We start from the raw sequence: 15,489 nt of genomic DNA, 5'->3' as shown, positions 1-15,489 counted from the left end.
CTCTCACCCTGTAGCTCATTTTTTAATACTACTTATATGTATGGAAAGCTAACGAAATTACTCTTGTTGGAATTTCAATTTCGTCGAATTTGGAGTTACGATGCATTCGGTAGACGATGTTGAATTTGAAGATCACAAGTAGAATTTGAGATGCATTCGGTAAGATTATTTTACATTAATGTCAACTAATATCAGCTATACTTTTGCTATGTCATCTCTTTAACACCACTAGAGACAATAACAGGACTCATATTACAATTATTTTAGAGGGATCGAGACTCAAAATGTATCGGCCGATTGAGTACGTTATTCTGAGATGACCACACGTTTCTATCCAACGAACACGGAAGACAACCTTCTATAGCGGCCGATATCAAAATGATTAACTTTTAATACTAATCATTGTATTCTAGCTGTTATTCTGACGACCATCAATGTCGAAATGATCACATTCACCTTCACATTGATAATTGTGGCACTGCGTCGCACACCTATACATACACACGCAAAAGATTCAAGTATTCAATCTTCTCTTTATAAAAATCTCTTACTTCACGTCCTTAATTACTGCCGTTGGAGTAACATTCCTATTTTCTACACAACTCTACAAAAACAGTTAACCTCCTAATTTTACACCTCCACTAATATACAGTATATTTATATGACCACGTTCTTCCCTCCTACCATGTCATATATAGGGGACCAATTTATTTACTGGTCCATTCTGCACGATAATACGACCACTTGTTTTGTTTGAATTTGTAAGGGGGCGTGTATTCCTTATTTGACATTGTATGTTTGAATTTTTGGTTTATCTTATGCTAATTTATTTTGCCTTTTTAAAAAAAAAAAAACAAAAAAAACGTGTATTCCTTGGGTTTGGTGTAAACTAAGTATTTATGCGCGCAACTGCAGAGACATAATTCCTCAGATCTTGTGGGAACTAAGTGGGTGGCAAACACTCCATAAGAATTTTAATATTTTTATATGCTCACGCCAGAGATCGAACCCAAGATATTGGTTAAACTTGAACTCGAGTTCTCCTGAACGATTCGTCATAGGAAAGCTAGCTCATTAACCACTTGAGCCAATAATATCTTGGTTTCGTGTGTTAGTTTTGACGATAAAATCAGTTTTTATAAAAAATAAAATTGAACTCCTAAGATTTCAATTGTAGAGAGTATAAAAAATGAGTTATTTCCTTTCAACCGAATTATTTATATATATATATAAACTAAAAATTGAACTCCTAACCATTTGCTAGACTCTTACGTATCAATTTAGGTGTCATTTTCAAAAACTTCATTTATAAACTAAGACAATCAATGTACAACAAGTCACTCAAACTAAACACAACACTAATGAGTTCATCATCAATGTTCAACTTCAGAGTGCATAGGTGCCAACCAGAATTGGTGCAACCAGCTGCACCTACTCCTCATGAAATAAAACTACTATCTGACATAGATAATCAAGAATGTTTGCGTTTTTATTTTCCTATGATATTTATGTATCATCTTGAACCATCAATGACAAAGAAAGATCCTGTTAAAGTTCTTAGACATGCACTATCTCAAACACTTGTTTATTACTATCCATTTGCAGGAAGGATTAGGGAGGGAGCTGGAGGCAAGTTGATGGTGGATTGTAATGGTGAAGGTGTCATGTTCATTGAAGCTGAAGCTGATACAACACTTGATCAATTTGGTGACTCTCTGCATCCTCCATTCCCTTGGTTTCAACAACTCTTAGATGATGATGTTCATGGAACCCAACAAATTATTGATCATCCCATTTTACTCATACAGGTCTAATTATTATGTTATAATTATTCGCTTATATTATTTATTTACGTAAATTTTGTTCGGTAAGCTTAAAAATAAACCAATCGAATCCTAATTAATGATGATTACAATTTTAACAAGTTTTTCAACCTCTATTTTGATTAGTAAGGCTGTCAAATACAAATTTATTATTTTTACAAGAAATAATAATGGGTTTTGAGAGAGGTCCATATAAAATAACTTAATTATGTTGATTAAGTTATCTTAAAGTTAAAATATTATAGGCCTCACTTTTAACTTAATTGCCATTTTTGTGTATGAAATTGTGACTCAAACAATATTACATACCTCACTCTTATTTTGAAAATAGATTAAAAGACATCACAACAAAATTCACTTCCTCTTATTTTGACACGAAAAATCTATGAAGCATGAACATTTTTCGGAATAGGTGTGCCCTAGTGTCCGACACGATACTAACAGTTATGATTACATTGAATTTATAATATTTTTTATTATCAATGCCGATGTGTTGGTGTTCGTGTTTGTGTCTGTGCTTCATAGCGAAAACTTGGTCCCAAAGAGAGACAGGAAATGCTAATCTCTCCCTAAACAATATACTAACCTTTTATCTTCTTCACCCTACACAATATCCAAGGCTATTTAAATGCTTTCTTGGTGTCTCTCTTTTTAGGCTTGGTTGTAGGTGTTTTGTTTGTTGGAATTTTTTTTAGTACGTCTTTTTGGTGTAGCATTATCCAGGAGTTTTTCACTTTTTGTATTCCCTTTGTGGAATAGGTGTTTGTTCTTAGTATGTGTTTTGCGGATTTATTTTCTTTTTATTGTAAACTCTCTGTTTTTCTTATCGGCTATCCTTTTAGATAACTGTTTCAATAAATCTTTAATTATCGAAGAAAAAATCTTCTTCACGTTTTCATTGAAGAAAGCATAATTAATTGATAATTGTGATAATTTTTTTTGAATTATGATAATTATAATTAAGAATTTTTATTAGCTTTGTGAAAATATTTTATGATTTTAGTTTTTAAAATATAATTAAAATGACAGGTGACACGTCTCAAGTGTGGTGGTTTCATAGTGTCCTTAAATATAAACCATACAATTAGTGATGCAACTGGTTTGAAACAATTCATGAATGCTTGGGCAGAAATGGCTCGAGGAGCACATCAACCTTCAATTCAACCTATTTGGCATAGAGAGCTCCTAATGGCAAGAAACCCACCACACGTTACATGCAACCATCGTGAATTCGAACAAATTATACTTCCTCCAAACACCGTCAAGAAAGAAGATGCTACTACCATAGTCCATCAATCTTTCGTATTTACACCTGCTCACGTAGCTGCAATTCGTTGTTTGGTTCCAATTCATCTTCGTCAATGCACTGCATTTGATCTTATCACTGCATGCTTTTGGTGTTGTCGCACAAAAGCATTGCAGTTAGAGCCAAATGAAGAAGTACGAATGATTTATACGGTTAATGCACGTTCTAGGTTGAATGCTAACCAGTCGTCACTTGTTGGATATTATGGTAACTGTTCTGCTTTCCCGGTAGCTGTTACTAGTGCTGGAAATCTAATTTGTGGAAACCCATTAGGTTATGCAGTGGAATTGATAAAAAATGCAAAAGCCCAAGTTACTGAAGAATACATGCATTCTTTAGCTGATCTTTCGGTTATTAAAGAAAGATGTATATATAACACCATAAGGTCTTGTGTTGTATCAGACATGACCCGTGCTAAGTACGAAAATGTGAATTTCGGATGGGGTGAGGCTGTGTATGGCGGAGTGGTAAAAGGCGGGGCTGGACCGTTACCTGGAGCAACGTTTATAGTTCCGCATAAGAATGCAAAAGAAGGTTTAATATTACTAATAACTTGCTTGCCCTATGAAGATATGAAAAGGTTTGCTGAAGAGTTAGATAAGATGTTTGGAAACCAAAATCAACCTACAACTAGTGGTCCTAGTTTTGTGATGTCTTCTTTATAGTTGTGGCGTTTTAGATAAGTAAATCACATTTTTGTAAGTAAATACTCAAATGTGATTCAAGTTATAAATAAAGTTGTGGGCTTATTTATAATGTGCAATATGTTGTATTTATCTCCATTTATGGCAAGAACGAACAATGAGAGAAAAGTTCGGAGATGATCTGACTCCATAAAATAGTGTGAAAAATCATAACATAGGCAAAATGAGTATGAAGTTTATTAATATTATCAAATTAGCAAACTATATATATATGACCTGCCCAACAAATAAACACAATACATTCTCCATGATAATTACTAATTTGCAAACATCTTATCTAATCTAATACATTCCTCCTAATACCTACTTACTTAACAAACAAACAACATCTATTCTAACTAATTAACTAACCAACAATTTAAACTACACTACATGAGTTGAACCCACACACCCAAACTAGGCACACCTGCATGCACCAAAAACAAAATGTAATAACCTGGTGGTGCAATCTCTTGAGTAGAGGGTCCTACCACAGTAGCATAATAAGTCTCCAAATTCACCATTGTTACTCCAATCAACTTCAATACCACCATCCTCTGATTCATTGCATAAGAATGTGTAGTAAACGACGGCGCCAATAACCTAACCGAAACTTCACTCCCCGTAGCAAAATTACCTACTGTAAATGTTACATAATAAAACACCCTATACCCTAAAATAGTATTGGTGACGTATCTAATCGTTGGCCGTACCGGTTCAAACTCCGGAGACAAATATGGTGGATAAAAAGCTTCTAAGCTTAAATCCGTCGGGAATTCACCGCTGAAATTGTAAGTTATATGTGGATTACTACCACCAACTAAAACTCTTCCATCTTTTAACACCACTGCAGAGGAATGGTAAAGTCTAGGTCTAGAAGCTGGTGACATCACACTAAACCGTTTTGATAAGTCCGTTTCGGATGAACGGAAAATTACCGGTGTTAAAACCGGTTGTCGGCCATTTTCCCAACCGGCAGTACCTAATCCAGCGCCGTTAATTATAATAATATCGCCGTTAGGTAAAATTAACATGTCTCCCATTACTCTTGCCATTGGCATATTCTCTATAATCCAATTAGGATTTGAATCTGTTACTTTGAGAAATCCACATGTTGTAAGTGCTTGCATGAAACTATTTTGCTTCGAAGCAGCTTCGAATGATCCACGAGGTGCTCCTCCACAGATCATGATTGTAGCTTCAACCGAGGCTTGGTTTTCGTCTAATGGAAGAAGAACAGATGAACCTGAACTTGGATAGTTATGAGGATCACAACCTGGAATCTCAGGAAACTCTTTAACAATCATGTTTTGTTTGTAATCAAATAAAACAGATCGAGTGTTCGCGAAAATGAATAGGTTTCCGTCTGGTAAAAGATGAACAAAAGGATATAAGTTGTTTTCACTTCGATCGTTAGTTTCTTGAAGAAAATGTAGATTAATCGACGAAGAAGAAGAAGACGAGGATATTTCTTTAGGAAAAAATTCGTAGTTGAATTGTCTTCTACCTCCGATTATGATAATGCGGTGATCAGGTAGTATTTGATTAGTTGCATACCATCTTCGTTCGGATAAGTAACTAGGGAACTCAATCCAGTCACAAGTATCGTCGAAGCATGGTGTAAACATGCGAATTCGACGCTCACCATCGTTGAAACCACCGGTTTGGACTAATGTACCATTTGGGAGAACAGAGCCGGAGGAACACCAAGTGTCAGTCTGTATAGTTAACGATCGGAAGGTGTTTGTGAAAATGTCATATATAACAGAATGAGCAGTGCAATCAATTTGGAGGGCAGTGTCGTTTGGATCGATACGACAATTGCCTTTCGAAAGAGGAAGATATGAAGGGCCAAAATCAGTTCTATCAAAAATTATTATTTTATCATTGTGTGTAAGTTGCATGTGCATAGCTGAAATGCCAATGCTTGGTTGTAATAGAAGCCATTCTCCTTGAATGCTAAAAGGTAATGTTGGTGATAATAATGATGATGCAAATGGGATGTGAAAATATGAGATTAATGATGATAGTATGAAGAAAATTAGGATTAATGTGATAGAGTTCATTGTGGGGGGTAAGAAAAGAAAAAAGAGGTAAAAGTGTTGGAAGAATTGAGTAGCTAGTAGTAGTTGAATTACTATTTTACAAGTAAAGTGTTGGTGGGATTTGGGTTTGATGAGTGATATGATAGTTAGTAGGAATCTATATTTAAAATGAAATTAATATATGATATAATGTATTATGTTGAATTTGGTATTAGAAGATGAAAAATTAATTTTTGATGGAAAGTGTCTTTGAGAGGAGTGATGAATTCGGCAGCTAAAGAGGCGATAGTGAAGGAATGCAGTTTAAGGCCAAGAAGTGTGATTCCTACACATATGGGGAAGATGTTAATTTCCATATTTTGAGCAAAGACTAGGTAATGGAATTGTAGGTGGTGGTAACTGGTAAGCACTACTTCAGATGTGGGCTTTCTTTTTTTCCTTGCATTTTGGACTAATTTATTGACATAAATAAAGCTTTTGATTTTTATTTTTCACCATTAGTATCCGGCCCACTGAACCGTTTAATCTAATTCGGAGGGCCAGTTCTCACATCAAGTGGTTACAGTCTCCTCCCGATCATAATTGTGGGCATCAAATTGTGGTCCTCCCTATCAAGTCACTTAACGATTAGTTTATTTTACATGAAACATATTTACACCTCTTCAAATTTTAAAATTCGGGTTTTTGATCTCCGTATTTGACACAAAATCGCAATTTTGATTCTGACCTACATTTGTTTTTTATAGATTCGTAACCTATGTTTTAACCGAGACAAAAGTGGTTGATTTTTTGTCCTAAAAGTGATAATTTAGATGTTTTTTCTTTAAATTTGAAATTAGAACAAAATATCACAACTCAAAAATTATTATTTTTTGGGTACAAGTTTGAATTGTAACAAATATTGCAACAATGTGTGAGAACCAGTAATCTAATTTTAAAATAGATCGACTATGGAACACAAAAGTTGAGTTATTTTTTTTCAATTGAATTTTCTTCATGCACAATAGTAATGGATCAAACACCTATAAAAAAAAATCTATAAATATACTTGAGGATGCATTTACAAATTTACAATTTTTATACATAACTTTGGGCCATTTGGGACCAAAATGCTTGTTTAACAAAGAGTGTCTATATTTCTAATCGTTAATCCTTTTTCAAATTAGAAACTTCTACAGATCTTTAAATTACAGTCACTTGTTTAATTTTTATTTTTAAGATGAATTTTAAAAAGTTGTTTTCTCTATTTTAAAAAGTTCTTCTATTCTGGTTCATGATTTCTCTTGGCTATATGGTTTATCCGGAGGAGAGATAGAACTTCAAGAAATAGTGAATGGTCTTATCAATACACAAATGTATAACTCTTCAGGAATTTCAATTGCGCTTATATTCATCACCGTAGGAATTGGGTTCAAACTTTCCCCGGCCCCTTCTCATCAATGGACACCTGACGTGTATGAAGGAGTGCAGTTTATTAAGAAATTCCGACCTATCTATCTATTTTGGAGATGTTTCAATTTTTCAAAACTCGATGGACATGCAGAATAATTTTTATCTAGTCCTTACTTTATTTTAAAAAAATAAATAAATTGTTGACACAATATAATATAGTTTTGGCCTTCTTACTTTTTCGTCTGAATAAAAGTAGTCTCCTCCTAGTATACTTCGTAATTTGCTTTTTGATTATTTATATGAGACTTGCATGTCTATAAATGTTAGACTAACTCTTTAATTTCATTTTCTCGTTGGGCTTAGGCCCTCTTTTGTACCAAACAAAAAGAGAATTTTTTTTTTACCCCAACAATTAACCTTGTACTCCTACACATTTATAAAAATTCCATTGCCTTATCTTATTCCAATGAATAGAAAGTGTTCAGGTTTGGACAAAAAAATTTCCCGTATGCAAAATTTTCCACTACTGTTCATCTTCTTCTTCGACAGTCCACTACTGTTCTTCTTCTTTGGAAAAATAATATAATAAGATAAGGGTGGAATGGGAATTTTATTAAATACGTAGGGGTACAGGGTTAATTGTTGGGGTAGAAAAAAAAATTCCACAAAAAGAAAAAGAAAAAAGAAACTTCCATGTTAATGTGGAGATACCGAACTAGAATATAAAATTGGAGTATCAACCAATATATATATATAATTCGAGTTTTCCTTTTTCAACCTTGTTAAAAATCGAAACAAATACTAGAATACCCAAACTCCATCATATTCATGAACGTTAAAGGACAAAAATTGTTCTCCGGTCCGTCCCTGTCGTTGCCATGCGTATATACAATAATACAACACAAACAATTTACGACCACACCTAGCTGGCTAGCTTAACTAAATTTAGTACCGTGACCATAAAGTTTTGGAATTATGCTTGTAACAACAAAAGTGAGAAAAGAGCTTCACATGTTCATATAAATGTCATAAAATAAACAAGTGATTTTTTTATCTTGGTGTGTCTCCTAAGACTCTAAGAGCATATACTATATAGGATATTAAAAACTACTAATATTTTAACTTTTAAAAGTTGAATGTGCCATTTTTAAGATAAACATTCTTACATTTAATTCTTTAACATATTTCCTTTAAGATATACTTGTTAACATTTAACTTCTTTTTTTATTTTATAGAAAGTAATGATGACAATTGACAAACATGTACCAATATTAGTGTTGACATTTTTTTTGTCAAGTAGTCTAGTGGCTAGAATTTCACCATTTTATGTGAATAAATGTAGAAGTATCAGGGTTCAAACTCCGATCCATGCAATAATTTACAATATCTCAGTGTTGGCATTTTCATTCATCTCTTCTTGTGATAGTACATTATTTTCACTTGGTGGTTCATTTAAATCAAATGAATGTTGGTTTGTGTGTTTTGCCGCTTGTTATAACCTTGTTTATCAAGCTTCTCATCTACCAAGCATCTCATCTAACTCTTTAGCAAACCTCTTCATATCTTCAGAGGACAAACAAATTGGTAATATCAAACCTTCTTCTCCATTTACATTCATATGTGGGACAATATATGTTGCACCAGGAAAAGGGCCAGCCCCGCCTTTTGCAACTCCGCCATACACTGCCTCACCCCATCCAAAGTCGACTTCTCTGAACTTTGCACGAGTCAAATCAGAAATAACACAAGATCCTACAGTTGTAAATAAACATCGTTCCTTAGTAACCATAAGATCTGCCACAGATTGCATGTATTCCTCTGTAACTTCAACTTTTACTTTTCGTATCAATTCCACTGCATAACCAAGTCCGTTTTCACAAAGCTTCCCTGCAGTGGTGATGGCCGCTGGATAAGCAAAACAGTTACCATAATACCCGACAAGTGCACGATTATCACTAAACCTTGGACGTGCATTGACGATGCACATCATTCGCACCTCTTCATATGGTTGTAATTGCAATGCTTTTGTGCGACAACACCAAAAACATGCAGTGATAACATCAAACGTAGTACATTGATGTGGAACCAAGCTACGAAGTGAAGCTATATCAGAAGATCTAAAGAAGAAAGATTGATGGACTATGGTGTTAGTATTTTCTTCCTTGATAGGCGAAAGTATTTGTTCGTATTCACGATGGTTGCATGTAATGTGTGGGGGGTCTCTTGCCATTAGGATCTCTCTACGCCACACAGGTTGAATGGAAGGTTGATGTGCTCCTCGAGCCATTTCCGTCCATGCATTCATGAATTGTTTCGTGCCAGCTCCATCGCTCATTATATGGTTCAAATGCAAGACTAGTATGAAACCACCACACTTGAGACGTGTGACCTGTCATATTGTAAATCTAATATCAAGTATATATGTATATTGTAAGTTTAATTAGCATATCTAATTGACATGAAAAGTTCGAGTGATTAGCTTTAGGGTTAGATTTCTTTGCTTAGCGTGGCAGATTGGTTTAACATTGCGGATTCTATGTGAGTTTAGGGGTGTGCAAAAAATTTGGTTATCCTTAACCAAATTACTAACCAATCCATATCCAATTTTAGTTTGTAAAATCCATTTAAAAAAAAAAACCACACCACTCCAATAAAAAAACACCAATTATAAACCATAACCACATTTTGTAATTTGGTTTGGAATTGGTTTGAAAATTTAGGCCCAATAGGTAATTCAGGCCCAATCTTCAATTTTTTTAAATTCTTTATTATATAATAAAATAATTAATTAAAAGAGGGGTGGAGGACCGGTGGTCAACCGGTGGCAACGCCGGACCACCGGCGGCCGGTGCGGCGGCGCTCCGGCCGGGACGGCGGCGGACGGCGGACCTCCGACGACTTTCACGGCGGCCGACGGTGGTGCTCTGGCGACCGGCCACCACCAACCACCCATACTATTTTAATATTATTTTATTTTAAAAATCAGATTTTTAATAATTATTTTAAAAATAATTAAAAAAATCAGTTTTTAATGTTTTTTATTTTTAAAAATAATTAAAAAAATCAGTTTTTTTTTTAAAATAATTAAAAAATCAGTTTTTAATGTTTTTAGTTTTTCAAAAATTTAGTATTTTAATTTTTTTTCCTATTTATTAGTTTTTTTTTGTATTTAAAAATCAGATTTTTTAATTTTAAAAATTACTTTTTTTTAAATAATAAAAAATATTTTTAAAACAATATAAAAAATAAGTTTTCGGCTAAGTAAAAAATAATTTGGGTTTAAAAAAAATATTTTGTGGGTTGATTATAAACCAATTCAATCATAAAATTAATGAAAAATTATGTTTTTAAAATAATTAATAAATCTATTTTTTTTAATCAACTAATAAAAAAAATTAGTTTAAGTAAAAAACCTATTTAAAATTGGATCATGTGAATAACTTAAATTTTATTACAAACCGGTTATAAATTGGTTCGATCCGGTTAATAACCAAATCCAAATTAGTTTTAAAAAATAACCGGTTTGTTATTGAAATGGTTTTGGTTTAAAACCAAAACCATCAATTAGGTGTGGTGTGGTGTGGTTTCCAAACCATGCACACCCCTATGTGAGTTCAGGTATGTACGGCAGGGTCATAAAAATAATTTGGAGCCCTATAATCTAATCTAATTAATAACATCAAAAACTTATGAATATTTGTTTATTAATTATTATTCATAAAAGGAATAATAATAATAATAATAATAATAATAAGTTTTTCTAATGAGTTTAATTGTTGTGCACCGTCGGTGTAATTTTTTTTTTTGCGCATACATTCAATGATGTGTTGCCACATCATTTAATGAATGTGACACATCATGTATTTTTAATTACCATACATGATGTGTCAGTATATTATTGGACGCATGTGCAAAATAACTTTACACCGACAGTGCATGTAAATTAAATTCTTTTCTAATCTGTAGGTAAAATTTTGATAATTTCACTTTTTCAATTTTGATAATTTTACCTCTTGTAAAAAAAACATAGATTTTACCTACAGGCGTTAAAATTCTTAATATGTAGTAACAAACACTAGATGTGATCCATGAGTGTGGAAGCAACATTTACGGTCACTCAAAGTAAAAGCAACATCTATCTCGATGAATGGTGGCCTAACTTATTTTGAACTTTTTTACTCCTTAATAAAAAAGTTGGGCCAAACAGTTTTTTCTAAAGTACTTAATAAAAAAAAGCAACTTATTTTATATGTGTTAAATATCCTAATAAAGTACTTTCAATTAAGTTAATCCATGTAACTTTTTCTAACAGAAATTAGCTTTTCGGTGGTTACCTCCTTCGATTCCCGCATGAGACAATTCAATCGCTATTTTAAATATTTATTTTATTTTCTAATTCTAACATGCATATGATATATCCGGCTTGCGTAATTATTTTGTTGTTGTTTTATCTACTTATATATTTACTTATATATTAAAACAAACACTACTCATCAGTCATCATCATTAGTCAAAAAAATCAGTCATCATCATATCATTTTTCCTATTTGTGTATTTATTTTAATTTTTTCAATTATAATTATAGTTAATAATCATTTTAAAGCAAACAACTTTAAATAATTACTCTTTTTAAAATATTTTCATTTATTTAACATAATTATTTGTAAAATTAATTTAACACTTATTAAGAAAGAAAATATCATATTTCTTGGTATTCATTTTTTAGAATTTAATTAAATGATTCATTTATAGTAATTATTGTGAAAAAATAGCGCTTCTAAAACAAAATAGAAAATAAAATCACCAAACAACTTTAGCTTTATTTTAAAGTTCTTCTTTTTAACTTTAAGTTTAAAGTAGCTTTTATTGCAAAAAAAAATTAGGCCAAACGGTACCTTATACTCTTATAGTGACAAATATTTTCTGTCACTAGAAGTCACAAATATTTTCTGTCACTATCTCAATATTTTTTTATTACTTTTTTGCTGTAAAATTAGCGAATTTTAATGGGAAAAAATTGTGAATTTTGGTCTCAAATTTGATATTTCATCTTTAGATTCAATGTTGGAGACAATAAATCACCTTTATAGCCAAAAATCACAATTTTTAGAGTAAAAATATAGTTTGTTGGTACCAAAATAGTAACATATGAAAATAGAAGAGCAAAAAATTCAATTTGAAAATAGATTGACTATTTTTCGGCCCACCCACGATATTTTTTCTAGTTCCGCCACTGGTTATACCTGCTAGCCACGGCTTTTTTTTTTTTTAAGTATATATTGGCAACTACGATTTTATTAGAAAAAAAATCAACTTGACGTTTAGTGACCGATAGAATCTATTAGTAGAAATCACTCGCTTGTCGGTAGAAATCACTCGCTAGTCAATAAAGATAAAGAGATAGTAATTAATATTTTCAAGTTATACCCATGGGCAGTGATTGTGATAAATCTCAGGAGAATGTTAACTTGTGCCCTTAAGGTACATGTTAAGAAGATAAATGTTGTATTAAATATAATTGGACCTGTATGAGTCGAATGGGACGGTCGATAATTAATTCCGCGTCTGCAACATCATGTAGAAGTTCTTGGAAGCAAGGGAATGGTGGTTGCAGAGAGTCACCAAATTGATCAAGTGTTACATCGGCTTCAGCTTCAACAAACATGACACCTTCACCGGTACAATCAACCATCAACTTGTGCCCGACACCCTCCCTAATCCTTCCTGCAAATGGATAGTAATAAACAAGTGTTTGTGAGAGTGCATGTTTAAGAACTTTAACAGGATCTTTCCCCGTTATTGATGGTTCATGGCGATAGATATATATGAAAGGAATATTGAAACGTAGGCCTTCTTGATCATCTATATCGGATAGTAGTTTAACTTCGGAAGGAGTGGAAGCAGCCGGTGGCACCAACACTGGTGGACGCCTCCGCACTGTGAACATTAATGGTGATGAATTCATCATATGCTAGCTATGGAGTCAATAAGTGTTGTGAATAGTTTGTGTGAGTTATACATTGATTTTGCATTTGTTATAAATAGAGTGTTTGAAAATGATACATCACAACTTTGTCATAGCCACACATAAAATTATTGTTTTTTACCAACAACACATAAAATTATTAAAAAATCTATTTTAATACTTTTTTTTTCTTCTTCACTATAGTGCTTCAGGAAACTAGATAACATACAACATTTAATTATATAATTTGTTTGTAAATTTTTAAACAATTGTTGTATCTCATGGATAGGATGACCAATCAAATCATGTTGCCATTTTTGTTTTGTTCTCATCTTTATAATTATATTTTCCTTTTTTAATTTTAGCTTTCACAATTTTTCTCTTCTTTTTAATCTATCCGAGAGAGGTGATTTAAGATAAATTTAGGCCTGGAACCACCCCTTTCAAATCATTTTTTTTTCTTTCTATTTAGTTAAATAAGTGTGGTTTAATTTCCACATATCTTTAGCATTTTTTTTTCGTATTTTTTGTGATTTCGTCGTATGATAGTGCGACGTTGTTTGTTTTGATTTTTCATTGTAGTGCGGTGTTTTTTATTATTCCGTCTTAGTGTAGTGTATGTTTTTACGTCATGTGCGGTGTTTATTTTTTTTCAGGTTGAAGAATTAAGTTCGATCAAGTGTAGCTTTTTCAAAAAAAAAAAGTTTGACCTAATGCAGATTCAATCAATGACTTTGGTGTTATCAATGCTACAGATTCGGAGACATGGATAGTCAAATTTATAGACTTATATAATTTTTCGTTATATATATATATATATATGTTATTAACATGAATGCTGTAAATTTACCATACAAAAATAAAATGATTCATCCTTTTAGTTTTTAGCGATTATAAATTTGTATTGCTACTCTTTTTTTGTTATTATGATATTGGTACGAAGTTTTCACCGCCGCTAGAATTTTTGGGACACACAAGGTGGCCAAATTCTTTCCTCCCAACCGAATTTTCTTCATACACATGAGTCAGAAATTTAAATTATTCTATTAATTTGAATAAATGAATATTGTTTTATTTAGGAGGAAAAAAAACTACTTGTCACTATTGTCAAGATCTAAAAAAATCATCGAATTCATTGCTGAGTTGAATTGGCTTGAATTTGATTGAAAAGATACGAGAATGACTTGTTTGGCCAAAATTAATTCGACCCAAAACATTAACGTGGGAACAAGGTGAATGTTTGTGTCCCAACCAGATTCCAATACAAATTTGTTTGGCCAAAATCACTAGTACTACTATGTTATTCGTATAGATTTTTTTAACAATTATATACTTGAAGGAATTTGTTCTAAAATAAATATTATTTTAAATAAGTGTTTTATTTTTTACAGGTTTCTTAATAAGTGTTGTGATTCGTTTGTGTGAGTTATTGATTTTGGGTTTAGTATAATGTGTTTGAAAATGATATGTAAAGCTGAAGTTTATCATGTCCACAAAAAAAAATTAAGGACCACGTGAATATTTGTAAAAAAAAATAAAAGGACCACGTGAATATGTGATATAAACTGCCCTTATCTTGTAGTTGGACTCCGTTTGATCGGTAAAATATAAATACTAGACAGAACAGTATAAGATAAAACAGCACGGGACAAACATTTAAGGTATTGAACAAACTTTGTGTTGTACGATGTTTGGTAGACAAAAGGTTATTTTGGTATTTTAGACAACTTGTGCTGAGGACAAAAAGTTGTCTCGTGGTTCTGTGGGAACAAGAATTTCAGTTTTTATCCTGGCCTTTGACCCCTAGTTTGTCCAGTACCAGGAACAGTTTTAAAATCAAACACAGTACAGCAGAAGTTGTCATGTCCAGTCCCTTATTTTTTAGCAGATCAAATAAACCGATAACTCAATTATCACATGTCATTATTCTTATAGGTTTCTTTTAGCAATTATAATATGTTTTATATTAAAAAAAAAAACACATGTAATATAATATATACTCCCTCCACCACACAACGAATATATAGCCGGGATTATCCTAAAATAAATATTATTTTTAATTTTTAATATAAATAATAGGATTTTTTCTTAAAATTACTTTTTGAAGAATTGAATATTTATCTACCAACCAATAATGAAAACAAGTCACAATTTGCACGTAAAGTAAATTTAGTTTGGGTAAATACGTCACCTAAATAGTATTAAGTCATAATTCATACATTTTTATATGAATTATGGGATAAATACGTCCCCTTTTTCTTTTCTTTTTTATGAA

The 15,489-nt window shown here is 32.2% G+C and overlaps 3 protein-coding genes across 3 annotated transcripts; 1 reads left to right on the top strand and 2 right to left on the bottom strand.

Moving 5' to 3' along the window:
* Positions 1-1,265: 1,265 nt before the first annotated feature.
* On the top strand, positions 1,266-3,885 carry LOC123890842 (benzyl alcohol O-benzoyltransferase-like). Its single transcript, XM_045940546.1, has 2 exons — positions 1,266-1,808; positions 2,853-3,885. The coding sequence occupies exons 1-2, from the start codon at positions 1,326-1,328 to the stop codon at positions 3,792-3,794; spliced, it is 1,425 nt and encodes a 474-aa protein (XP_045796502.1). The 5' UTR covers positions 1,266-1,325; the 3' UTR covers positions 3,795-3,885.
* A 163-nt stretch (positions 3,886-4,048) lies between these two features.
* LOC123890841 (aldehyde oxidase GLOX) lies at positions 4,049-5,984 on the bottom strand. The gene has a single exon (XM_045940545.1). The coding sequence runs from the start codon at positions 5,876-5,878 to the stop codon at positions 4,202-4,204; it is 1,677 nt and encodes a 558-aa protein (XP_045796501.1). The 5' UTR covers positions 5,879-5,984; the 3' UTR covers positions 4,049-4,201.
* A 2,587-nt stretch (positions 5,985-8,571) lies between these two features.
* On the bottom strand, positions 8,572-13,417 carry LOC123890840 (benzyl alcohol O-benzoyltransferase-like). Its single transcript, XM_045940544.1, has 2 exons — positions 12,774-13,417; positions 8,572-9,638 (listed from the first exon to the last, which is right to left on the bottom strand). The coding sequence occupies exons 1-2, from the start codon at positions 13,215-13,217 to the stop codon at positions 8,766-8,768; spliced, it is 1,317 nt and encodes a 438-aa protein (XP_045796500.1). The 5' UTR covers positions 13,218-13,417; the 3' UTR covers positions 8,572-8,765.
* Between the last annotated feature and the right edge of the window lie 2,072 nt (positions 13,418-15,489).

This window comes from Trifolium pratense, linkage group LG6 (assembly GCF_020283565.1).
Source record: "Trifolium pratense cultivar HEN17-A07 linkage group LG6, ARS_RC_1.1, whole genome shotgun sequence".
In the NCBI taxonomy this organism is placed as follows: domain Eukaryota; kingdom Viridiplantae; phylum Streptophyta; class Magnoliopsida; order Fabales; family Fabaceae; genus Trifolium; species Trifolium pratense.
Note: the sequence above shows the minus strand (reverse complement) of the source record. Positions and strands in the feature narration are given on the sequence as shown.

What these genes read in the sequence shown, in the direction of transcription:
- LOC123890840 (XM_045940544.1), bottom strand. Translation starts at nt 13,217, where the DNA reads ATGATGAATTCATCACCATTAATGTTCACAGTGCGGAGGCGTCCACCA. An exon ending in GTCCCATTCGACTCATACAG is followed by an intron (nt 9,639 to 12,773) that starts GTCCAATTATAT and finishes ACAATATGACAG; the next exon opens with GTCACACGTCTCAAGTGTGG.
- LOC123890841 (XM_045940545.1), bottom strand. Translation starts at nt 5,878, where the DNA reads ATGAACTCTATCACATTAATCCTAATTTTCTTCATACTATCATCATTA.
- LOC123890842 (XM_045940546.1), top strand. Translation starts at nt 1,326, where the DNA reads ATGTACAACAAGTCACTCAAACTAAACACAACACTAATGAGTTCATCA. An exon ending in ATCCCATTTTACTCATACAG is followed by an intron (nt 1,809 to 2,852) that starts GTCTAATTATTA and finishes TTAAAATGACAG; the next exon opens with GTGACACGTCTCAAGTGTGG.